Consider the following 25800-nt stretch of genomic DNA (forward strand, 5'->3'; position numbering starts at 1 on the left):
AGAGAAAATCGTTACTATTATGGTGTTATAATTATCTACGCCAGGCATTGGGATAGGAATGCTTTTTTTTTTCTACGATGATAAACAAATTAGTAATAATTATAATTAGTGCCTTAATCTCTCTCTCAAAAACATCACTTAATTCTTACTACTTTCTAATAATTATACATACATGTATCAGTAATTAAAGGATTTTTTTTATCATTATCACATATTATTAAATGTATGATAAATTTGTTTTTTATCATACTTATGATATAATAAATCTTAATTTAATTGGTATAGTTTTGTACTTGTTTAGATTGGGATTTATCCCAGATTTTAATCTTTTTTATTGCATGATTCGTATTTATTATTTCATAGTAGAGCCAGAGATAACTAATTTTTTAGTGTAAAATATTTATTTTTTATATATTTATTTATTTTTAGTGTATAAAATTTGTATGATGTTTATTACATACAATTTTTTCAAAAAAAATCCTACACGAACATAATATTTAAGGTGCAAATAATTTAAAAAAATGCAGCAGTAAGCAGATGACATGACAATTGTAACTTTTTTATTTGCAAATATGTTATTTTTTTTAGCAAAATTAAAATTAGTTCAAATTATAATTTTTATGTATTAGTTAGAAAAGGAACTAAAATGTATAATTATAAGTGTAAATGAATTTTTCTTTTAATTTGGTATAGTGAATAAAATAATCATAAGTGGGATTATGTTGGTTTTGAGTTAAAAAATATATTCCATGAAAGTTGACGAGGAGAGGAATAATGTCTATACTTCCTATAGAAAATCTTTATTGTGATTAAATTTATATTTAATATATATTTATACTTATAAAATAAAGGAATTTTTTTATTAGAACTCTCTGTAATTATTTTTTATTTTTCAATTTCAACTTAAATTTTTTTTTTATGTACTATATTTTTATCATCATGAAAATTAAGTAAAAGATGAAAATATGGATCTATGTTTTTACTAGTATATATAAACGTATTTTGTATTATATGTAGATAAAATCTGAACAATAAAAAATAAATTAAATAACTTTTAAAAATATTGTGACTTAACAAAATAAAAAATAAAACAATCATTAAAAAATAATTAATTACAAAAATATATATTTAATTATTAAAAATTAATTATTTAAAAAGTTTCTAAGAAATAAGAAAAATAAAAAGATAAGATAAGATTACATTTAATATTATTTACTATCAATAATGAGATTTTTAAAAAAAAATAAATGAAGAAATAAGGAAAAGTGAGAGGTTGAAATTTGTTTATATTAATTTTAATAAATTTATGTGAGTTGACATTTTAATTATTTTAAATTATATATTACCTTATTTTTTTGTTTTTTATATATATATTATTTAATTTATCTTAAATTATATATCAGTCTTATTTATTTATTTATATCATTGAATTTATCTTCTATATATTAGTTTTATTTATTTATTTTTAATTTTATTATTTAATTTATTTTTAAGTTATGTATTGTTATGTTTTTTTATTTTTTTATGTTTTTATTATTTATTTTATTTATATTTACGCATTCATCTTATTTATTTATTTATTATGCATTGGTTTTATTTATTTATTTATATTTATATCATTTAAAAATTGTATTTATATTAATTGTATTTATATTAATTGTATTTATATTAATTGTATTTATATTTATATAATTTATTTTATTTTTAAATATTGATTCAGTTTATTATTTATTTATATTTATATCTTTTAATTTATTTTTCATTAAGTATTGATCTTGTTTATTTATATTTATTAGGAATGACAGAGTGGGATGGGTCGTGCGGGTCGACCCGCTGAAAAAAACCCCGGGTTGCTTATTTCAACCTGTTGGCCCGCATAATCTGCAGCCCACACGGGCCAAGTGCGGAGCGGGGCGGGTTGGCCCGCATAACTTTAAAATGTATATTTTTTTTTTTTACACCCTCATATTTTCTTCATGTAGCCTCATATTTTACATTCCGAAATTTTTAATAACATCTTACAACGCATGTTTCATGAAACTAATATTATGAAACCATTACCTGATGCATTTAAATAAAAAGAAATCAAACTTTTTATTTAAAAACTTATTTTATTAATAAATAATTCTTATGCGGGTTGTCCCACAGACCCACGGGCCAACCCTTATGCGGGACAAGTTAGAAAAATCAATCCACAAATTCTATGCGTAGAGGGTCTATGCGAGACGGGACAGCGCGTATTGCCACCCCTAATATTTACATATTTAATTTATCTTTAGTTCTATTTATTAGTTTATATTTTTGTTATTTTTTTTAATATATTTATTCATATCTAAGTATTTTAAGTTTTTTGCATTAATTTTTATTTTATTTTATATTATTTGAATTTTTTTTTATAATTCTTATAAATGCATAAAGAATACTAAAAATAAAGTAAAACTAAATATTATTATTTTTATTTAATAAGTTTGGAAAAAGAAAGTTACCAATATGTTTTATTTTATTTTTATAGTTTTTATATATGTTTGAATGATGTGTTTAGATTAGTAGGACGAATATAACGTATCTTAATAGTTATCATGTTATGTGATTACTGAAAGTGTCAAAGAATATGTCAGTTTAGAAATAATTATAAAATTCATTGCATTTTGAGACCATGCTAATTATGGGTCTTTTTATTTGGAAGTCAGATTTTGATGCACTACAGGATGAAAGATAATGATCATGGTGTGTGGTATAAGGAAGTTGTCAAGTAGGTGAATATCTAGATAGTTTAGAGCAACGTCCTACACTGTGATATTTATAATGGGATTATTTGATACATGCTCAGCATCGTCAATATTAAGTAGTGAGTATATATCTCTTTGTGGAGTAATAAATGACTCAACTCGACATCGGTCCGGGTCGACTTGGCTCGTCATGGGTCTAGGCCAAATAGACTCGACTTGGGCTCTGACCCACTCAGTTGGACTTGGGTCAAGGTTTACTCGACTCGACTTTAACTTGGGTCGACTTGGCTCGACTTTGGTCCGAATCGACTCGGCTTGACTTTGGTCTGGACCAAATCGACTCAACTTTGACTTGGGTCAACTCGACTCGACATGGACTCGGACTGACTTTGTTCGACTTGTGCTTGGATTTACTCACCTCAACCGAGGTCGAGGCTAAGTTAAAATCCAATCCAAAATTCATTTTGGATAATAAAAAATGTATCCAATTCATATTTAATACATATTCAGTTAAATGAATTGAACTTAAAATCCAAAAATATAATTTTGGAGTTGAGATAAATCCATTTAAATAGATTAAAAGTGATATAAATTTAGATAATTATGGATTGAATATCACAATTTAAATTTTTTTTACATCCTTGTATATAATAATAATAATATTATTATGACTCTGGAACTCACGATCTCTCTTTCCCCTCTCTCTCTCAATTTCTCTAATATCTCACACTCATTATTCATTTCACAATCTCTTTTTATTTGTCTTTCACTTTCAATCATGACCTCTCACTTTTGGTTATGGTCTTTCTAGTTTCTCACTTTCAATAATTAAATATTAATAAGATGTATGTTTTATCATTTTTTGTTAACATTATTATTAAAATTGGTTATAGGTCATAATATGATAATTAAAATTGTCTTAGTAGTTTTAGGTTTTATGTTAATTCGCATATTAGTGTTTACATACGTAAAACACTTAACAAATAGAACTTATAAATACTTAGACATAATCAACTTTACAAATTAACTCATAAAATAAGATTTAAACTTATTTATATACTATATTTTAGCCATATTTATAAATAAGATGATATTTTCAATATACTATTTCATATTAAAAATTTAATATTTCAAATATGTACTAATTATTTTGGAAATAATTTGATAAAAACCTAATAATGAGTAATATTACAGACTCAATAAACTTGTTAAATACATTAATATCATCTTATAATTTACATTAAAAATTCGTTTAAGATTGTAAAATTCGTTTTGAATATAAAATCTTCCTATTTATGTACTATTTTTAGACTTTATCTTCAATGAGACTTGATTTTTTTAATAAAACATATAAAAACATTTCAGCAACAAAAAATAATTGCTTCTCCAAAAACTTTGCTTAAAAGTGTACAATGACACTAATGATCAATTTTCACAATATCTATGTCCATTATGAATTGAACAAACCCATACTTATTTTTAGGAATGATTATTCTTCTAACGTCTCTTGAATTTAATAAATATCATTTATAATAATATTTTTAAATTTGTAACTAAAATATTGTTAAGTTATACTCTAAAAAATAAATGTTGCCACAATAATCCTTAAATTTAATAAAATGTTAAAATTTTACGTTAGATGTCAAATGAGGTAATTAATTAATTGAATAGTTGTGACTTTAGTCGTTGAATTTATATTAAAATGACCACTTTAGTTATATAACTTTTATAGAGTGTTTTTAATAAAACATGTGTAATTAATACGTACAATATAAAAGAATGATTAAAATAACGTCTTATTCCGTAATGAAAAGTATAGTACGAGAATAGATAATCATAAAACTAAGTTAATTTAATATATTATGTATATAATTAAAACTAAAATTATTATTAAAAACAATGTATTCCTACATTTAAAAATCATGGGATTAATTCCCCAAAAAAATATATTTAATAGCTAAGAAAAGAACTCTTCATCACGCATGATGTATTCATTTTGTTTGTATTGATAGGAAAACAATCACACAATAATTAAAAGTATACCATTGGTAGAATTCTTTAAATTTGTAAGAATTTACCATTAACAACAATATAAATAAAAAACGACAATAATAAGTATAAAAGAAATCAACAATATTTTTAAAAATAAATAAACTCTTTTAATATGATAAGTAAAACTTTAGTGACACAAGTCAGTCAATCAAAATTTATTAAGATAAATAAAAATATAAGAAATTCACATTTAAATAAACAAAACAATGCATCAAAATAATAATGTTTTCAAATTTGATGAATAGAGAAAGAAAAACTTAAAATAGAGCAATAGTGTGCAACTGATTTCTCCAACCACAAACTTTAAATCGATGATCACAATGATTAAAATGAACACAATATTTTATAAACATGCAGTAAAATTTTTAGTCCAATCCAATGTTGAACAAATTGTCAATAGTAATTTTGCTAAAGCTACTTGGTGAATATGAGAATCAAATTTTCTCTCTCCCAAATACTTTAAAAATTAACACCTTCTCTTGACTTACAATACCCATTTTCACTTAGGTTAAATGAGACAAAATAAGCTTGACAAGTTTGAGTTTTTTTTATAAACGTAGTTTGAGTCCAACCCCTCGCAACTATATGGAGGTGACTGCCAATGTGACGATCTCACAACAAGTCTTAAAGCTTATGTCTTGACAATGTCTTAGTCATCATATCAACACCATTGTCATCAATGTGAACTTGATCCAATACCAACAACTTAGCATCCAAAGCATCACCTATAATGATATCTCACATTAATATGTTTGGACCTAGAATGAAAAGTTTGATTTTTACAAAGATGAATAACATTTTGACTCTCCACAAATAAGGGACAGTTATTGTGCACAAAATCATACTCTTGCAATAATTTCTTTAACCATAAAAACTTATTGTATGTGTATGTAAGACAATGAACTTTGCCTTTATAGTAGACAATGTTACACAACTCTGTAGTCTTGATTGCCAAGCCACAATCCCATTCAAACTTAATCCAATTGGAATTTATAGAGTTAATGTCTCCAATTATATCCGAGTTTGAGTAACCTATAAAACCTCAAATCATTAATACTTGTTGTAGTTGTATTTACAGTAGCATTTTTGTTATAGTATTCCTTATACCACATTTATTCTACTAAAATATTTCTATTTATTGATTAAAAAATAAAATAATAAATAAATAAGAGTTTTCGTTTAGATCACTAAGAAATAAAAGTTTACTTTGATAAACGATAAGTTTCCTAAAAAAAAAATATTACTTTGCGTATAGATAAATAATTGTATGTTCAGAAAATTTGAAATACATTAATAATTCTTTTTACAATAACTAAAATATCCAAACCCTAAATAAAAGATAAAAGACATAAATTTAAAAAATAATATATTTCAAATTCTTACTTTTAATATTTCCTATACATAAATAAATCTTATAAATTTTTATAATTTTAATTTATTTTAAACTATCATTTTCAAAGAACATATTTTTGTTTCATATAATATTTCAAATTATCCATAAAAAATATATATCTTTTAAAGATTTTCTGTCCTAAGAGTTAAGGTAACATTAAAATTTTACATGAAAATCCTAACCTAATAAAACGTTATTGATAATTTTATTTTCTAAGAAATCAATTTATGTAAAAAAAAAACTAGATAACGAATATAATATATTGTTTTTCAAAGAAAATTATTATTATTATTATTGTTTTCTCAAAAATGGTAAAACGGTTAGTTTTGGACTCCTTATCCATTCTTAGCTTCTTACACTCAAACAAATAAACACAAGTTCCTTGTATACGCTTTGGTTGGCTAAGAATTTCTCTCATACCACGTTGTTCATCTTCGTAAATAGGATTCAACACAAGGGGCATTTTTCAACACTGTTCCAACGCTATCTATCCATAATCAGCTCAGAGTGTGTGAGCACTCAGTAACCACCATGGCCACTGCTCCTTCGCTCCTGCACTCATCTGGGTCCTCATTTTTCTCTCAATTTCGTGCCTTTCCATTCTCTTCTTCCTCTTTAGTTTTCCCTCACGGAAACAGACATGGGAATGCAGTGGTGTCTGTGAGGGCATCTGATTCGGCAGTTGTGTTGGTGGAGAAGTCTGATGCAGAGAAGGCCAATAGGCTCAAAACAGCTTACAATGAAAAAGTTGTTCCCTTGCTCATAGAAGAGTTCTCTTACCCCAACAAGCACCAGGTTTTGCGAAGTTTTTGTTACCTTTGCTTAATGGGCGTATTGTTAAGATAGCTTGACATTAAAAGTTTGAATCTTTTTTGGTTTCGGTTGATGGGATTCTGCGGGTTTGGTATCATGTGGTGGGACAAATGTGATGGGCGTGTGTTTTATGTGGGTTGTCTATGAAGTTTTGTTTTGTTTTTGTTGTTTCATTTTAATTTTCATGGTTTAGGGTTGATGGGGCTTGCAACTTTGGTCTTACACAGTGGGGAAATTAAGGTTAGGCATGATAAGTTGTTTTGGTTCATGGTGAAATTTCAGTTTTCCCTGGGGGCTGATTAGGGGGAAGGGGGACTAATGGTGTGGAAAGAAAACAAGGATGAGGAGAAAATGGTAGGGAAGAAAGTATTGAAATTTTGTTTATAGAATGTCGATGTTTTTCTTCTAAACCAAATGTAAGAAAATGTGTCTTTATCTGCCCTTTCTTGTTTATACTCTTTTCTCTCCCAAATATACCATAAGTTTCAATGTAATATAGTGTGAAAAATGATCATTTGGTTTTCCTTCAATTTTTGCAATGTTGGGTTTTATCTTCATTTCAGGTGCCTAAAATTGAGAAGATTGTGGTTAACTGTGGTATTGGAGACGCTGCACAAAACTCAAAGGGTTTGGACGCTGCAATAAATGATCTAGCAATGATCACAGGGCAGAGACCTGTGAAGACTCGGGCTAGGGCTTCCCTTGCCACCTTTAAGATCAGGGAAGGTCAACCGCTTGGGATTGCTGTGACACTAAGAGGAAACGTGAGCATGTTGTAGCATTCGATTTATATTGTTGATTGGCATGTGATGATTTAATGAGTTTGTTAACTCTTTTTACCACGACTGTAGATGTTTTCCAATTTGTAGATGATATTTTAGATCAATTTGAGTATCATGATGTTATTGGCTTCTGGTACTGAGCTGCTACACTGCTGATACATGGATCTATTATTTTCTTAACAGTGTGGTTGTTTTGCTGGTACAATTACAAGTCTTGCTATAAGGAACCTTCTTGACTAGTGCTGATATAAGGCTGGAAATTTATTCTGAAATGTGTTGTTGCTACAATTTTTTAATTTGACCATTATCTGCGGCTAAGGATCTTGTGTAAGTTTTTAACATCCCTTGAGAGAAAGAGAATAGAATGAGGTGCAAGTATTGGATTGGAATAAAGTTCCATCGGGATTTATATGATTATGAAAGGGTATTAATTATTTACCGAGGCATTGGTAATGGATACGTGGCCAACAATAGAACTTGAGAAGTTAAAATAATCTTTTGCAGATGTGCGGATTCCATACTGATAAATGTGCTGCTGTTTGTTAACTTGTCCTTATGTGCGACTAGGATTGTATATGCCTTTTGACATCCCTTAAGAGGCATAGGTATAGAATGAAGTTTGGAAATTGGAATATAGTTTAATGGAGAGTTATATGATTATGAAAGAATTTCATTTTTTTACTAGGGCATATTCGTTTGGTCTGGGAAGTTAGTAGCATTTCTGAATAGTTGTAATCAATAGGTGGCCAACTTAAGAACTTGAGAAGTTTAAAATAATCTATGGGAAAAGTGTGGATTTATACTCAACACTAAAAGGTAACCTACAACATAGTTGCTATTTAGGTTTGGAATATATGCTTTCATTTTGCAAATTGGCAATATTCTTTGTTGACATAATATGCTCCCCATCAATTAGAGATTGTCTTGTAACAGAAAATGTTTACCTAGAAAACATTATTCTCCACCTATAGGAACAGAAGGTAACATTATTCTCAGATATCCTGAACTTGTTTCTTTAGAATCTGAAAGTTAAAGTAAATTTTGGCCTTTTATTTTGTTTTGGATGTGTGTTTATGATGGTCAAAGTTGTTTTATTTCGGATACCTACTCTAATCATTATTGTTTAATTTTCATTGTCCCCTTCACTTCAATAAAAAGTGTTGTAAACCGGAATTTGCTGAATGAACTATCTACGCGTTTGAAAACATATTTTACCACCCAAAATTCACATCTTGGATGTAAAAATCTGAAAAGTACAAGCCATTAACTCAGATATGCCTATCATAATCCATTTCATAAACGCAATGGTTTCTGATGTCATGCAATATATGCAAATTTGATATGCATTTGAACTTACATTACAGTTCTGCATTGACTACCGAATCCTAATTCTGATATTATACATAGTCCTGCTGTATTTTTACATAGCAGAAATTTGATTTTTGACAGATTATGTACTCATTCCTAGACCGAGTCATCAACTTGGGACTTCCGAGGACTAGAGATTTCCAAGGTGTGAACTCCAACAGCTTTGATGGGCATGGAAACTACAGCATTGGGGTAAAGGACCAGGGTGTATTCCCAGAGATCAGAGCTGATGTTGTTGGCAATCCTAGGGGAATGGACATCTGCATCACCACAACGGCTAATACTGATAAAGAAGGTCAAAGATTATTGGCTCTTATGGGTATGCCCTTCAGAGAGGGAAGTGGTTCTGCCGCGGCGGCACCGAAAAAGAAGCTTAAGTCTCATCATTTTGATTCAAAAAGGGGAGGAAGAGGAAGGAAGTGACACAGTTTTGATGCAAAATCTTAGGATTAAAGTAAGGTTGGAGACCAGAAGAGACTGTGCTGTATTCCTTGTTTCATTCAGATGTAATGTTAATATGTTACTGATTCTTTTTTTTGTATGAAGCATTTCCATGCTTTAAACCATGTCTCTGATGGATTTCATGCAGATCCTGCTTTCTAATGGATTTCCATTTATTTCCTGATTATGTGGTTCACTCCACTGTTGTTTCAGTGTGCATTTGGTTCTCTATTCATTTAGTCTACAATTAGCAATAATCCAAAACACCCTAAATTAGTCAATAGAGGCATGAATACTTATCAGAACTTTCTATTACATTTAAAATAATCATTATAGAAGTTAAAAACTTTACCATTTACAACACTGTAAGATTTTTATATTGTTAATTTAACTTCATAGAATTTGCCATTGGTTAGAAAGAAAACAGTTAAATCCACAAAGGGGCTTAAATTGTTAGTCTGAGATGGATCTCACTTTCTGTTTTCCATTATTGATTAATTTTAAACATACAGTTGTCTTTAAAAATATAAAAATCATGCAATATTAATAAAAACAAAGATATCAAATGTTGACTTTAGTAATCATTTTAAACTTGGTCAGCACGTTGATTGAACATTAAAAGCTAATTAACTAGTGTTTATGGAATTAAAACTTGGTCAGAAATGTTGATTGAACTTGTTCCACTGAATCAATGATATATAACTAGGAAGAAGGTTGAAAGGTTGGACCATAAATGTAGAATTAGTATGATCCAACCAAAATTTAGTTTTGAAGTGAATAACTGTAATACACTTTTTTGAAATGGTTGAGGTACAGTGATTTTCTAAAAATTTCCTAAAGTATAACAGTTATAATCTGTAATTTATTTGATTTTTTTATTATAAACTTTCTTCTAATTTAATAAATTGGATATTTTTTAAAAACAATTTAGCAACAAAAGTACTTACGTAATTAACACTATTTTAATCAAGTCTTTAGTCTATAAAATTTGAGAATGAATCTGTTTTATTTTTTCAAATAAAAAAATATTTTGATCCCCATTATTTCAGAAATTATGTATTTAATTTTTAAAGATTGATAACATTATTTTTGTTTGTATATGAAAATTGTGAAAACTCAAATATTTTGAAGTTAAAAAAAACAAATTTATCCTAAATTTTACACTCTAAAAACTTAATTGAGTGGATAACATAACACCCAAAGTTGGACCTAAGGGGTTTTAATGCCAAATCCGATATTCGAAACAACTCTCTATAAAACCCAATGATCTCTCCCTGTTTCTGATTTATCACACTTCATTTCTTGTTGTGTTCAGCAGTTTTTGTGTAGCCATGGCGTTTCCCTACATGGAAGCGGTTGTCGGTGAGCTCTTTCTTCTCTCTCTATTGCCCCTCTTATGCATTCCCCCCTTTTCTTTCCTCTCTCTTATTTTCCACACTAAAAAACCATTTCTTTCAGCTATGGGTCATGTTATTGTAAATCAAGATTTCTTTTCCCTTGTAATTTGATTTGGGTTTCTCATGAGTTTGCCATTTTTTGAGTTCATCGTGTAATTTGACCCCTTTATTGGATTGAGATAATGCGTTAATTGGAAGTGCTGTGGTTATTCACTAGAGGATTTTGAGTCGCAGCCCCCTCTTTTACTTGCACTAGCATTGCCCTTTGAAATTGGAAACCCCTTTGGTTTTTGACCATTAACCAGTGTTGGGGGGAGATACGAATAATGTCGATAGACATTGTGCTTTCTTTTCTATTAAGTTAATTATAACTTGAGATGAAGAAACAAAGGACAAAGTAGGGTTTTAAATGATGTTGTGGAGAGCCCAAATGGACTTGCAGCATTCGAAACTTCACTGATTGGCAGTTATACTGCGATATTTAACAGGAATTATTTGGTTGTAGGTGGTCTAGATAGCTTCAAACAAACTTTAGGAGTAAAAAGTATGATTATTTTATGCCTATATATTATGTTTTTTGGGCATTTTAGCTAGGTTTTTTTGTTTTGCGTTGATTCTTCGGTGGATGTTTTTAAAACACAGTTGTCTTGCCTTAATGAAATCGGGTGTTTGGTAGTGAACAACTTCATAAGTATGTCAAATTTGATGGATGTAATGGAACATGTTAGGCAGTGCTTCATGACTCTACACAGCTCTTTTCGTGTGAAAACTTTTTGTGTGTTAATGAAAGTGTTCTAATCAAGTGAACAAATATAAATAGGGAGAAGAAACAGACATGAAACATAATGTGGATCGATCTATATATACAGCAAACTATAAGATTATACTTGGGCAAAAGTGAAACTAATAAAATGAATATTACAAGGAGTAGCTGCTTAAATCTGACACCTAATCTTGATGCATCGTAATACTCGCTGTTGTTAAGCTTCACTGGACCCTACAGCCAATTTGTCTAGCCCCTTCGCTTTTTTCTAACATTTGGTTTGGTCCAGTTTTGTCTATTTTATATTGTTTTCATGTACTGTTTTGGCGGCATTCCACTGCTTAACCTTGAAAAATTCAAAATGAAATGTAGGATATAAATGTTACTGATTTTCTTCTGATCTATTACTATTTTCAGGGTTTATGATATTGATGTATATATTTGAAACTTACTTGGATATGCGGCAACATAAGGCCCTCAAACTTCCAACTCTTCCAAAGACTTTAGAAGGGGTTATCAGCCAAGAGAAATTTGAGAAATCAAGAGCCTATAGTCTTGATAAAAGGTTTGTTCTTTTTGTTCATGTGAATTTCTTTCATTAGATAATGATATCTTACTCTCGCAAAAGGATTTATCTGGTATTTTTTTTTTCGTAATTGTGTATTTGTTATTGTGTCCTATTAGCATTCTTACACTTGACTTTTGTTTTTACTTTGTCCAGCAACTTCCATTTTATTCACGAGTTTGTGACAATAGTGTCAGACTCTACAATTTTGTACTTTGGGGTATTGCCCTGGTTTTGGAAGGTAAGAATTTGATGTGGTGTTTATGAAGTACAGCTTCTTCTCTACCATTGTAAAGTTTATATCTATTGCTTGCAGAAATCAGGAGAATACGTGACAACAGTTGGTCTCAATCCTGAGAATGAAATACTGCATACTCTTGCCTTTTTAGCTGGTTTGATGATTTGGTCACAGGTATGCTTTTGACACTTTTTATTGCTAGGGAATAAAGTAATTCTTGGGTTTATTGTGCATGATTGAGACCATCAGTTTTACTCCATATTCAACTTCACGAAGATAAACTTGGATATTTTGTTTTTTTGTTTTTCTTTCTTTTTGATATCATGTGCTGAAACATTAATTTTTGGAATAAGGTTTTCTTTTTTAATTCCTTTTTTAGTTTTGGCAGATCATGGATGCTAGCTTTTTTATGCTTCTGATATATATGCATTTTGAATTATTATCAATCTTATCGCTGACATTTTAATAAAATCTATTATGCACTTTTACATTTTCTGCAGATAACTGATTTGCCTTTTTCTCTATACTCAACTTTTGTGATTGAGGCCCGTCATGGTTTTAATAAGGTTCACATTCTTCCTTCAAATTCAATCATTTATGTATTATTTCATTGACATTTTTCACACCTGACTATGTAAGTTTCTGTTGCAAAATTTATATATGCCTGTATCCTTACATTTATGACCTTTATACAGCAAACACCGTGGTTATTCTTTAGGGACATGGTTAAAGGAATTTTCCTTGCTGTAATAATTGGTCCACCTATTGTGTCTGCAATCATTGTAATAGTACAGGTAAATCTTCTGCCATTCAAAGTAATCATTGCTTGAAAACTTAGCTTTGATGTTTTGGATTTTCTAGTTGTTCCTAATTTCTAGATATTTTGGGATGTGATATTTACTACATTATGTTTTATGCTCTTTCTGTCATTTTGTTCGCGGTGATGGATAGATGGTCTCATTGTTTTCTATTTAAACATTAATTTTAATTTTTGCAGAAAGGAGGCCCATACTTAGCCATCTATCTTTGGGCGTTTACATTTGGGCTTTCTATTGTGATGATGACTCTTTATCCAGTACTAATAGCTCCACTCTTCAATAAGTTCACTCCTGTAAGAATTTCTCATCATACAATATTTTAGAAAAAGTATATATGTACCATGTTTTTTTATTTTAATTTTGGGTTGAATTCTTCTAAGGTTAGTGCTAATTACACTTGGAGTCTCTTCTGTTGGGGATTGGGGGGATGACATTGAGGATTTGGGAGAGATCAAGCTGATGGTGGTGGGTGCGGGCAGTGATGGTGGGGGGGATGGGGTGATTTAGAGCATGGCTTTGATAAGAACAGTCTGTCTTGACTTTGGGAGAAACATTCTAGAGGAAGGGTGCAGTAGTCTTTTGTTTAATTTGTTTAATTTTGCTTAAACTAGAACAAAATTGAAATCACGGGCATGTTCAGTGCCATTAATGCTTTTCACAGACAAATAACTGCCGGGTTAGAGCTGTAATCATAATTAACACATTAATTGAGTTGGGTTTGGTTGTAATTGTGCTAGTGCAAATTGAAGGGGAGATCAATGTAATTTTTTTCTGCATTTTTCAAATCACACTTTATTATCTTTGTTCTCACGATATTCTGGTAACTAGCTTCCAGATGGTCAACTCAGGGAGAAAATCGAGAAACTTGCTTCCTCCCTCAACTTTCCATTGAGGAAATTGTTTGTTGTTGATGGCTCCACAAGATCAAGTCACAGCAATGTAAGGAAATATTGAACTCCTGTAAAATAAAAACCAATGTGATACGTTGTGTGATGATGCATATTTACTCTAATCTCAAATAGATTCATTGACTTTAATTTATATTGTCCATTACTTACACCTGTCTTTGAGGTCCAGTAAGTCTTATTTTTTTCTTGTCTGCTGCATGCAAGCGGATGATTCAATTTTTTTTGTAGCTTGTCAATCATGACTTTTTTTTATAAAATGCTAATCATTTTGAATTTTCTTATGTTGTTTGTTTGTTTGTTTGTTTTCTTTTCTTGGCCTAGATGTTAAAAAATGTGTAGTTGTCTTTTTATCTGTTTTTTTATTCCCTTCTTGGGATGATTATACTTTAGCCGTCATATGTGCTCACAATCACTTTTTTAATACACAATAAACTATTTTGATAAACTTTTTCGTGTTGCCATATATTGAAAAAGGGTCTTGAATAATGGCTTCAATATGATTTGCTTTTTTTAACCTTGTTTATGAAGGTTAGGTGCATCCTATTTTTGTGATCATTTTTGTTAAAATTAATTTGGTATGACGTTGTTTTGAACACTGCACCTTTCCTTGCAGCTCAAATTTGAAATGGAAGATCAGGCCTTTATATTCTAGTACATTTATTTCTTTTAACTGAGTTTTATATGGGTGCTGATCAATCAAAGCTGAATAGCAGTAGGATTAGGTTTCAAATACTGAGCATTATAGGCAGAAAGAAGTCATGAGGATTTTTATTGCATGCTCAAATTTTGTCATACCTCTGTTGATGTAATTATAGGATTGTATTTGATGTCAGTCTATTGTATTTGTGATTTTCAATATTGAGTTGCTTAGGGGATGATTTCTTGGAAAATCTCATGATGATGGCTTATAAGGGAAGCTGTTTATTTTTTGTATCTTGTAAATTTTTTGAGTTGGATGTGATCACACTTTTTTATTTGCCTAACCTTTCTTTAGTTTCTTATGTCATAAAGAAGAAAGTATAGTAACTAATCTTTCACCGTTTTTTTAAATATATATTGCAGGCCTATATGTATGGATTCTTCAAGAATAAAAGGATTGTGCTTTATGACACATTAATTCAACAGGTTAGGAATTACTAATAACTGTAGAAAGTTATTTTATCTTTCAGGTTGTTTTATAGCTCAAGTATTATTCTTTTAGAAGAGCTTTCTTTGTATATAATTCTTACTCTTTATGTTTTCTGAAGCTGCATATTAAAAAATAATCTTGAGTGAATCTTTGCATTTCTCGCTCTCCCAGCTTTCCTACATTGTAAAATTTCTATTTTAAATTTATTCCGCAATTAACTAGAAGTCTCCCCCCCCCCCGTCATTCAATGAAATGGTACCTCCGCTTCTGTTTAAAGTGGGGTAACTTTTTTAATACAGATGTGGTTTTTTCCAGGTAGTGGTTCTGATTCCAACATTATGTGACTGTCTCTATATTTACTGGCTCCCGTAGCGTGAGAATTATGGAAATCTAATGTTGCCATTTTCTGCATAAATGACTGGTCCTTTGCAATCTTTTGAATTTACTTAACTCTTGGTGGCATTAATATATATGAGTACTTTGTGAATGTCCATATGAAGTTCTCAATTTTAGAATTGTGGTTGACTTATCCTTACATTAACAAATGGTGTTGTACAGTGCAAAAATGATGAGGAAATTGTTGCTGTTATTGCTCATGAGTTGGGACACTGGAAGCTCAACCATACTGTGTATACTTTTGTTGCAATGCAGGTTTGTTTAATACATTACTGAACTGAAATTGAATACTTGATTGCCTCTGTTATTTTAATCAATAGAAAGAATGCTATTGCATCACTATAGATGTGGTAATTCTAACCAATTTAGCACTACAACCTTTACCTATCATATGCAGTATTTTTAATACAATTAAAAGATAAACCAAAACCCAGCAAGAAAGTCTGTAGTGTGGGCAACCATATCTATCTCTACAAAAATCTGGATAATACAATGAGGCACTCCATCCCACCAAGTAAAAATTAAAGTTCTAAGACTATAGGCAGCCAAACTATCTACACACCTATTTCTCTCCCTTAATAAACTTCATAACATTATTTCATCTATTCCTTAATTTCCAAAGAACTGAAGAAGTATCAGACAAAGCTTTCCAAAGACCACTCCAACCTATTTAAATGGCCTAGATAACACCCAGGAGTTCAGCTTCAAAAGCTGAATTTGCTTGTATAAATTTCACAAACAACCCATGTTCTTAGGTCTTGAATTCCTAAAAATTCCCCCACATGCTACATTGTTGCCACAACTAGTGTAAGCTCTATCTGTATCACATTTGATTCAACTTGCATCTGGAGGAAACCAATCCATCTGAATAATATTATCTGCTTTCCTTCACCTGCTAGTAATAGTAAATGCTTTAAGAATTTTAAACTAAAAAATGTTAGATTTCATATTACCTGCTGCTATTGATCCAGAAAGATTTACAGCAGTGAAAATTCTATTATTAATATGTTGATACTGTATTTTGAAGCCCCTCTGATTTAATCTTGTTTCTGCTACTATGAGTAACAGCAGATAGCATCACTGCTGGTACCAAATTACTCCAATTCCTATTGGAATGTATAAATGTTTTAATTGTTGAAGTGTCCAGCTGCTGATCTGTGATGCTTTGAAGCCAAGTCCATAATGTAATTGCAAATGGACAAGCTAAAAAGGATGATTTTCAGTTTCAAAATCATTCTAACAATGAGGACAAAATGATATCACATTTACGGTAAATGTCTAGCCCATATCAACCCGAGCTGGCCCGGGCCGATATCGAGCCGAGCAAACCCGGGCGGATGTCGAGTCGTCGGGCCCGTGCCGATGTCGAGTCGAACAGGCCAGGCCAATGTCGAGTAGAGCAAGCCCGGGCTGATGTCAAGTCGAACGGGCCAGGCCGATGTCGAGCCGAACGGGCCCAGGCTAATGTCGAGTCTCCCGTGCCCGGGCTGATGTCGAGTGGAGCGAGCCCGAGCCAATGTCAAGCTGAGCAAGCCCGGGCTGATGTCGAGCCGAATGAGCCCGAGTCAATGTGAGTCTCCCATGCCAATGTCGAGTCCCCTGGGCTCGGGCCAATGTCAAACTGAACAAGCCAAGGCTGATGTCGAGCCGAACGGGCCCAGGTCAATGTCGAGTCTCTCGGGCCCGGGACGATGTCGAGTCGATTGGGCCTGGGCCGATGTCGAGTCTCCTGGACTCGAGTCGAATGGGCCCGGGTCGATGTCGAGTGGAGCGGGCCCGAACCGATGTCGAGTCTCTCGAGCCTGGACCAATGTCGAGCCGAGACGGCCCGAGCCAATGTCGAGTCGATTGGGCCCTGGCCAATGTCGAGCCGAGCGGGCCCTGGCCGATGTCAAGCCAAGTAGGCCTGAGCCGATGTCAATTCGTCCGGGCCCAGGCCATTGTCGATTCGTCCGGGCCCAGACCATTGTCGATTCGTCCGGGCCCAGACCAATGTCGAGTCATCTGGGCCCGGACCGATGTTGATTCGTCTGGGTTCGGACCAATGTCGAGTCGTTCGGGCTCAAGCCAATGTCGAGTGGAGCGGGCCCAAGTCGATGTCGAGTCGAGTGGACCCTGGCCGATGTCGAGTTGAACGGGCTCGGGCTGATGTCGAATCATCCAGGCCTGACCATTGTCGATTCGTTCAGGCTGATGTTGAGTCGTCTGGACTCGAGCCCATGTTGAGTCATCTAGGCCCGAGCCCATGTTGAATTGTTCGAGCCCGGGCCCATGTCGAGTCGATTGGGCCCAATCCCATGTCGAGCTGAGCAGACCCTAGCCAATGTCGAGTCTCCCGGGCTCGGGCCGATGTCGAGCTGAATAGGCCCGAACCAATGTTGAGTGGAGCGAGCCTGGGTCTATGTCGAGTTGATTGGGCCTTGGCCAATGTCGAGCCAAGCGGGCCCGGGCCGATGTCAAGCCGAGCGGGCCCGAGCCGATGTCGAGTCGTCTGGGCTCAGACCGATGTCGAGTCGTTCAGGTTTGGGCCGATGTTGAGTCGTCCAGGTCCGGACCGATGTCAAGTCGATTGGTTCTCGACTAATGTCGAGTTGAGCGGGCTCGGGCCAATGTCAAGCCGAGCGGGCCTGGGCTGATGTCGAGTCAAACAGGCTCGGTTTGGTGTCGAATCATCCAGGCCTGAGCCATTGTCGAGTCGTCCGGGCTCGGGTCGATGTCGAATCGAGTTGGTCCGCGTTCAAGTTGAGTTGGCTTAGGCCCGGTTCGAGTCAAGTTAGTTTGTGTCCATATCAAAATGGATTTAATGTAATTGACAAAGTGGATTTAATCTAATTAACAAAATGGATTGAATCTAGATTTAATCCACTTTAAATGGATTTAAAAAAGATCCATTTAAATTTGATCTAGTTAAAACGGATATGAATTTTAAATCCAATCCATTTATTTGGATTTGGATTGGATCTAGATTGGAATTTGAAAAATCCAATCCATGCCCACCCCTACATTTACCCTACATTTCCTAAGTAGCTCATCCGTAGGCAAATTATTATGTAGCAATCTCCGTAGGATGAAAGTTTTAGAAGAGGGAATGACTTTGCTCCAAATTATTTTCCCCCAAGAAACCTGTGGTTTAGAATGATGAATATGTAAATAAGCATCTTTAATGGTTAAATCACCACTTAAACATGCTTTCATCTAATCATATCCTGGGAATTAGCAATGGAAATCACAATCTGGTTAATTTGTTTTACAATATCATGTGGCAAAATATTATTAACTCTCCATTCCTTTTGAAAAGTAAACTCAGAAACCTTTGGATTAAGCATATTATGTATGCTCCTATCAATGTCTCATAGAATTAACAATTGGTTCAATTAGCCAAGTATCAGTCCAGAATTTGATATTTCGCCCATTTCCAAGTTTCCAAGCAGTGTGATCTTTACCTGAGTATATATATGCTTAATACTAGCCCATATAGATGATGCGATTGTTTTTTTAACAATAGAAGCATTTTTCAATAAAATTCTAGCAGCCAGAATACGTGATCAATCCATTTCATGCTTTGATTGAATCCCAACATAACTTAACCATATATGCTTCATTTACAGCCCTAATAGATATCAGCCCCAGACCACCTTCATTGTATTCAGAGCACAACTTATCCCAAGCAACAGTGGCTACCTTGACTTTTAAAATATCACCACTCCAAATAAAATTCCTAAACCAGGTTTCCAGCAGACTAAGCAGCAGTTTTGTTCATCTATGTATTTGAAAACTATAGAAAAGCATACTATAAATAACTGGTTTAACAAGAAGAACTCTCCCCATGTATGACAGCAATGAGCCTTTCCATTTGGCAACCTGAGCTTTAACTCTTTCAACAACTCTTCCAACTATAGGCATCAAATGAACCTTCTTAGGTTTCCCTTTTAACATAGGTACACCAAGTTAAACAAAAGGCAAAGAATCTTGTTGGAAATCCTATACGATTTCTGATTCTGCTAATTTTCTGTCTTGAGAAATTGCTACTGAGAATTTAGACTTAGTACTATTAACCTGCTGCCTTACTATATTGTTCAAGCGCATTTGTTATGTTAGATAGATTCCTTTCAGTGCATCTACAGAAAATCATTTTTATCATATCATCATATAGGGCATGTGTACGAAATTTAGATTTTGATCCCATAATTCTCAACACCTTTCCTTCTTGTGCTAGTTTAGTAATATTTTTTACTTCCTAACTGCTCTTCTGCTAGGCAAAACAGGATAGGTGATAAACAATCTTCTTGTCGCACACCTCTAGAGCATGGCTCTGTTTCAATTACACGTGATAATGGAATATACTTGTGTGGTCCAATTTGTGAAACCATCATGCACAACATCACTTAGAATTTACTGTTGCATTTGGTGTTTTAACTGTAAATGATGTATATGGCAATGGAATATTCTGCTGTAAACTTGTAAATTCAATGAAATCCCCCTCTTTTGTACGATACCTTTAGAAAATCAAAGGCATGCTTTGATTGGATTATCTTAAAATTAAAATACATTAAAGGATAAAGTAAACTTTCCTTCTCAAAGAGATGCTTAAATTATTTTTCTCAAGTCTTAAAACCTTCCAATTAGAGATGAAATATGTTACACTTTGGTCCAATTTAATGAAAATGAGCCTGTTGGAGATATTTTTCTTTCTGCAATTTGCAGTGTTGCTTACAGCTAATTTTGAGCTTCTTATTATTGATTTTAGGATAGGCAAATTGATGTTTTGATCACCCTATTTGTTTGGAACTTCAAAACTAACCACTGATAATGCTGAGTGTCATAAAGAGAAAAAAAAGGTCATAATAGGCTCATTCACATTAAATTATATTGAAATTTAATGCGTTAATCTTTCACGAGAGTGGATACTAATTTTTAAAATAGAAGGAGGGGAGTGTAAATTACTATTTTGTGTTCTGTCTATCAAATGGCTTGTGTTTTTCATCATGTCAAATATAATTAAATATTTAATGGAAAAGGTAATGCAATATTTCTCCGAGTTTATGTTTAGTGCTTTGATATTATTGTTGTAGATTCTTACCCTTCTGCAATTTGGAGGATATACATTGGTGCGAAATTCAACTGATCTGTTTCGAAGTTTTGGGTTTGATACGGAGCCAGTCCTCATTGGGCTCATCTTATTCCAGGTACATTTCAAAATTGTTGTCTTATCACCTAAAATATTGTTTGCTTGATTTTGATTGGATGTACATCTTTCTGCAGCATACATACAATCAATTTTTTGTGCCAATGATTGGATAATATTTGTTTCTTTTAAGATAATCTATGTGGTACATATTCAATTAACATGATATACTAAATTTTTAAACATTCAAAATTGTTAATGCTAAATGGAATATGTATTTGAGATGATGCCTTTTGTTCGCTAGCCATCCTTTTATAGCAATTACGAATTCAATCTACAATGTGGTGGGTGGCTTAAATATAACACTTATGCTTGCTCTTTGGCTTGCGTACCATCTCATGGCACTATAAAAGTTGTGCTTTTCTTTGTATCAAGGAGAACTGAAATTGAATATTTGTTTATTTTCTTCGGATGTTGGGGCCTTGGAGCAAGAAGCCTTTTGAATTTGAAGATCAAAAGATGACTAATGAATCACAATTTTCTTTTAAATATATTTTTTCTTGACTTGTATAATTTTAGGCCCTGCCCTGTATTCCTGGTCAATCAATACCGTGGGTGTTAGCTGTATTGAATGCTCAATTGTTTTAATTCAGAGTTTTTTTTATCATTGATTTGGCCATTCAATCATCTCAAAATGTCCATATAAGGAGCATAATATGTTGTATGATACAGATCTACATAGCCATATGCTTGCATGGGAGGCATCCAAGATTGTGCTTTGGGAACCATGTTTAATTACTAACTTTCAAACTCATTTAGCTTTACCTTCTCAGTCATTCTCTTCTACTGGTAAAAAATAAGAGGCCCGTAACCCGTTTGAATTCTTTACATTACAACCATTGGGTAGCTTTAAAACACTAGTGTTTGAAGCCACTGGGGGTGTTGTTTAGGTAGTTTGCAGAAGTCCTAAGTTCGAGCCTTCATGCCATCATTCTTTCTATAGCTTCATGAAAGATTTTATTTACAAAGCACTTAACATACTTTGACCTGGATTTATTTGCAGCATACTGTAATCCCACTTCAACAATTGGTCAGCTTTGGTCTGAACCTTGTCAGCCGATCATTTGAATTTCAGGTTACTTTCCTTTTCTTCTTCTTCTCTCTTTTTTGTGCTGAATACGGATTAGATGAAAATATATATGTACTTTGTTTGCAGATTATTCTGTCCGAATAATTGTCATTTCCACCTACCCTTTTTAACTCTAACTGGGACCTAGCATAGACTTGATCTCCCATGTTTTGTGTTGTCTGTCTCCTTTTGACTTTATTTATGTGTAACATCCTATGCAGGCTGATGCCTTTGCTAAGAAGCTTGGATATGCATCTGAATTACGATCTGGGCTTGTGAAACTACAGGTGACATTTTATTATATATATGTGCTTGCATACTATTATTTTCCTGGTTTGAAATGGGTTTGCTTGGATAAATTTTTCAGTAAGTAGTAGTTAAATTGAATTTAACTTTTCCTTTAAGTTAAAATAAACTTATGTAGAGACCCTGCTTAGACCATAAGCATTTATAAAAGTAGAAAATTAGGAGAAACGATTAAGCTTCTTTCATAAACTAAATTAGGTTATGCATGGATTAATTTCTAAAAGTTTTCTCATTAACTTCTTCAAACACTAATTTTAACTTGCGCATTAGCTAAGGTTAATTTCTGAAAAAAGTTAATTTATTATTTTTTCCTTTTTATTTTGTTCTCTTATAAGCTTTAATGGAAAAATTTATTTGAACATGGCCAAAAGCTGATAAGTACAAGTTAATTTTAACTTAAAAAAGAAGTTTGTTTTGCTTTTAAAAAAATTCACTTTTGTTCTTCATGTTTATTATGTGTAAGAAGTAGTTTTGTTGCCCATCATGGAACTAAACTCCTTTAATGGCTGAATTTTCAGGAGGAGAATCTGTCAGCTATGAATACAGATCCTTGGTACTCTGCTTATCACTATTCTCATCCTCCCCTTGTTGAAAGATTGGCTGTGCTGGACGAACCAGACAAGAAGAATGACTGAAAACAGCAACTTTTAGATGAAGAGCAGCAAAATTTGGTTGTGCTGTACCTGCAATGCTTGAGTACTATAGCTGTAATATGTTAAAGGTGACATGTTTGTGTAGCTTAGGTTGATCATGTTTTGGTCCAGGATGCAAGTGGATGAACACCAAATGGCTTAGATAAGATAGCAAGAGCGAAGGGAAATAGGGAATATTTTGGTCCATTTCATAACTTTTACTTTCTTTGTCCATTTTTTTTTCATACTACATTTTCAAATGTTGACCTTTTGGTAATTTCTTAGTAAAAAAACTAGTTTACAAAATTCTTCCTAGAATTGTGGTAAGTCATGTGTTTGATGAATTATAAGTTGTTTACACAATGATTTGTTTATATATATTTTTTTCAATGTTTTTATCACGTCTGTGTTTTTTTACAGTCAAAAAATGAAAACTCTTTTTAGAATTAATCAGACCATGAAAGGACAAAAGAAATTCGTTCTAATCAACTTTGAAATATATTTAAAATTTTAAAATTACTCTGATCATAAGTAGGCTTCAAAAGAACAACTTTTATTCGATCTTTTTGCAACTCTAGAATAATTTATATCCAATTTTTAGAAATGAAATGAAAATTTTATTTGCGTTTTTGAAAATGATTAGTTAGAGAAATTATTGCTTACTATTTAAATTTTGTATAGGAAATAGTGAAAATGTGATTGATTTTTTTTTATAAAAAATATAAAGAATGTAATATCTATTTTTTGAGATTAAAAAATAATGTAATTTGAATATCTTCTAACGTCTATATAAAATTGTAATGTGTTTTATTATATACTTTTATATTCAAAAGTGAATATCTTTTAACGTCTATATTATTATTATTATAATTTATACTTACCAGAAAAGTATATATTATTTAATCTATTCAAACATAGAAAAATGTCAACTTGTGGTATAATTTTCCCCTGCTAACAACAGAATGGTTGAATAAATATAAAATAAACTCACTAGTCTAATCTACCTTTGTAAATCCACAGAAAGCGATAATAGATATCATCTTTATTATAATTTGATCAGTTATTAAATGAAGTTTTGAAATGATGAACATTTAAAACAATTGAAGGATTAAGTGTAAGTAATTAAAGTTAAAGAAGCAAAAACTGTAGGTGGCTAAACCCTAAAACTAAAGCTGCAATCAAGTCATGAACATGCAACCTATGATTGCAAAATTATAACAATTACAAATGTGGATCATATGATTTTCATTATTAATTAAGTTATCAAAGTGCTTCCTTAAACCCATCCCATTAGTTTTAAAGAGTTATTATTATTATATCTACAAAATAATTATGATACTACAAAATAATTATGATACTATGATGATGTGACTATTTTTTTGTTTATTGTTCTTGAATTGTGAGAGTAGTTTTTTCCACAGGAAGAAGTGTAAAAGTGTGAAAGTGTGGAGCATAAGTAAAGAACTCAACTTCCTTCTTTATTCCCTAATCCATAAGAACTCAACCTCCTTATCTACTTCCCTTTTAATTCCATAAGTTCAACCATGTACTTTAACTTTTAATGTTTCACAAATTCAACCAAAAACACCTACCCCACTTATCTTCTTCCTTTTTCTTCCAAAACCATTATGTTTTCCACCAATCCAATTCATTACACTTTAACAACTCTCATTCAAGTCAATAATGCCAATAACCTTCAAACTCATTTTTAATCTAAGTAAAATTACTATATATTTGATTTTGATTTCTACTATGTATGGTATTAATTAGTGTTTTATATGTTGAACAAAATACTAAATGGTCATTTTAAGTGACATATACTAGTGTTATGATATAATGTCAATGTGTAAAAAAAATCTTGATATCCATGAAATAAATATTATTTATCCATCTTAAAATGAATATTTGAATTAAAAAATAGTGATTTGAAATTTTAAATGAAAGAAAATCTGAGAAAAAAATTTGTACACTAAAATCCATGTTTTTTAAGAGCTAAAAATAGTTATTTCAAAGGAATAAAAATGGCTTTTTATTGAAATTAAAAATATATAAATTACTTAAAATTTAATCGAGTCGATATTTTAACATAATATTTAATGAAAATAAAAATATAGTTTAAATATTTAAATTTTAAAAGACTTTAAAAAAGTAGTAACTTGTGTGAGAGAAATGAAAGTGATAATTTAGATGGAAGTGGAAGAAGTAATAAGATTTGTTAATTGAGGAGACAAGAGGGAGAAAGCATGTTCTTAAAGAAAGGGCAACTGTGAGAAGACAAAGAGATTGACTTTTGACAATGCCATTGCTGCATTATGCTGTCTCTCTCAATGCTTTATTTTACTACATTTTTATATTCTTCATTCAATCATGCATTCTTAGCACAAAAGAAAACCCAAAAACTCTTATTCTTACACTCTCATTATCCTTTTTCTAATCTTACAATTCTTCCACGTTTTATAGTAATTGAATACTGTAACTTCAACAAATTTTTCAATATCTTTTTCTGATATTTGTAGGGTCGGGTCGAACGAACTTGTGATATCGGTATTATAAACAGTTTGATAGATTAAAATAATGTATCAGTTGGGTCGGTATGATCGATTTGAATCCTAGCATCTGGTCAAGATCAATCGAGACCATTACATCCAAGCAGAGGACTAACGACTAATATAAGATCAAACATTAAATAGTATTCTTAATTACATATTAAATCCTCAATCAAATCCAAATATGAAGGGTCCACAATAATTATATAAATTAGCATAAATCCTAAAGGATCAAATACATCATCATCTAGCACTAAACACACTCAGTGT

General features: G+C 31.9%; 2 protein-coding genes across 2 annotated transcripts; both read left to right on the top strand.

The window, feature by feature from the left end:
• The first annotated feature begins 6511 nt into the window (after positions 1-6511).
• LOC137824232 (Ribosomal L5P family protein) lies at positions 6512-9765 on the top strand. Its single transcript, XM_068629769.1, has 3 exons — positions 6512-6969; positions 7551-7751; positions 9219-9765. Exons 1-3 carry the CDS (start codon positions 6706-6708, stop codon positions 9558-9560), a joined length of 807 nt encoding a protein of 268 aa, XP_068485870.1. The 5' UTR covers positions 6512-6705; the 3' UTR covers positions 9561-9765.
• Positions 9766-10775: 1010 nt separating this feature from the next.
• On the top strand, positions 10776-23290 carry ATSTE24 (Peptidase family M48 family protein). The gene is made up of 14 exons (XM_068629488.2): positions 10776-10940; positions 12156-12303; positions 12460-12544; positions 12620-12715; positions 13042-13107; positions 13237-13335; positions 13539-13652; positions 14188-14298; positions 15330-15392; positions 15955-16047; positions 20865-20978; positions 21981-22052; positions 22268-22333; positions 22871-23290. The coding sequence occupies exons 1-14, from the start codon at positions 10910-10912 to the stop codon at positions 22985-22987; spliced, it is 1275 nt and encodes a 424-aa protein (XP_068485589.1). The 5' UTR covers positions 10776-10909; the 3' UTR covers positions 22988-23290.
• Positions 23291-25800: the final 2510 nt, after the last annotated feature.

Source organism: Phaseolus vulgaris, chromosome 8, assembly GCF_051622355.1.
Source record: "Phaseolus vulgaris cultivar YP4 chromosome 8, ASM5162235v1, whole genome shotgun sequence".
NCBI classification, from domain to species: domain Eukaryota; kingdom Viridiplantae; phylum Streptophyta; class Magnoliopsida; order Fabales; family Fabaceae; genus Phaseolus; species Phaseolus vulgaris.

What these genes read in the sequence shown, in the direction of transcription:
- ATSTE24 (XM_068629488.2), top strand. Translation starts at nt 10,910, where the DNA reads ATGGCGTTTCCCTACATGGAAGCGGTTGTCG. An exon ending in CAATCATTGTAATAGTACAG is followed by an intron (nt 13,336 to 13,538) that starts GTAAATCTTCTG and finishes TAATTTTTGCAG; the next exon opens with AAAGGAGGCCCATACTTAGC. An exon ending in CAAGATCAAGTCACAGCAAT is followed by an intron (nt 14,299 to 15,329) that starts GTAAGGAAATAT and finishes TATATATTGCAG; the next exon opens with GCCTATATGTATGGATTCTT.
- LOC137824232 (XM_068629769.1), top strand. Translation starts at nt 6,706, where the DNA reads ATGGCCACTGCTCCTTCGCTCCTGCACTCATCTGGGTCCTCATTTTTC. An exon ending in CTTACCCCAACAAGCACCAG is followed by an intron (nt 6,970 to 7,550) that starts GTTTTGCGAAGT and finishes TCTTCATTTCAG; the next exon opens with GTGCCTAAAATTGAGAAGAT. An exon ending in CTGTGACACTAAGAGGAAAC is followed by an intron (nt 7,752 to 9,218) that starts GTGAGCATGTTG and finishes GATTTTTGACAG; the next exon opens with ATTATGTACTCATTCCTAGA.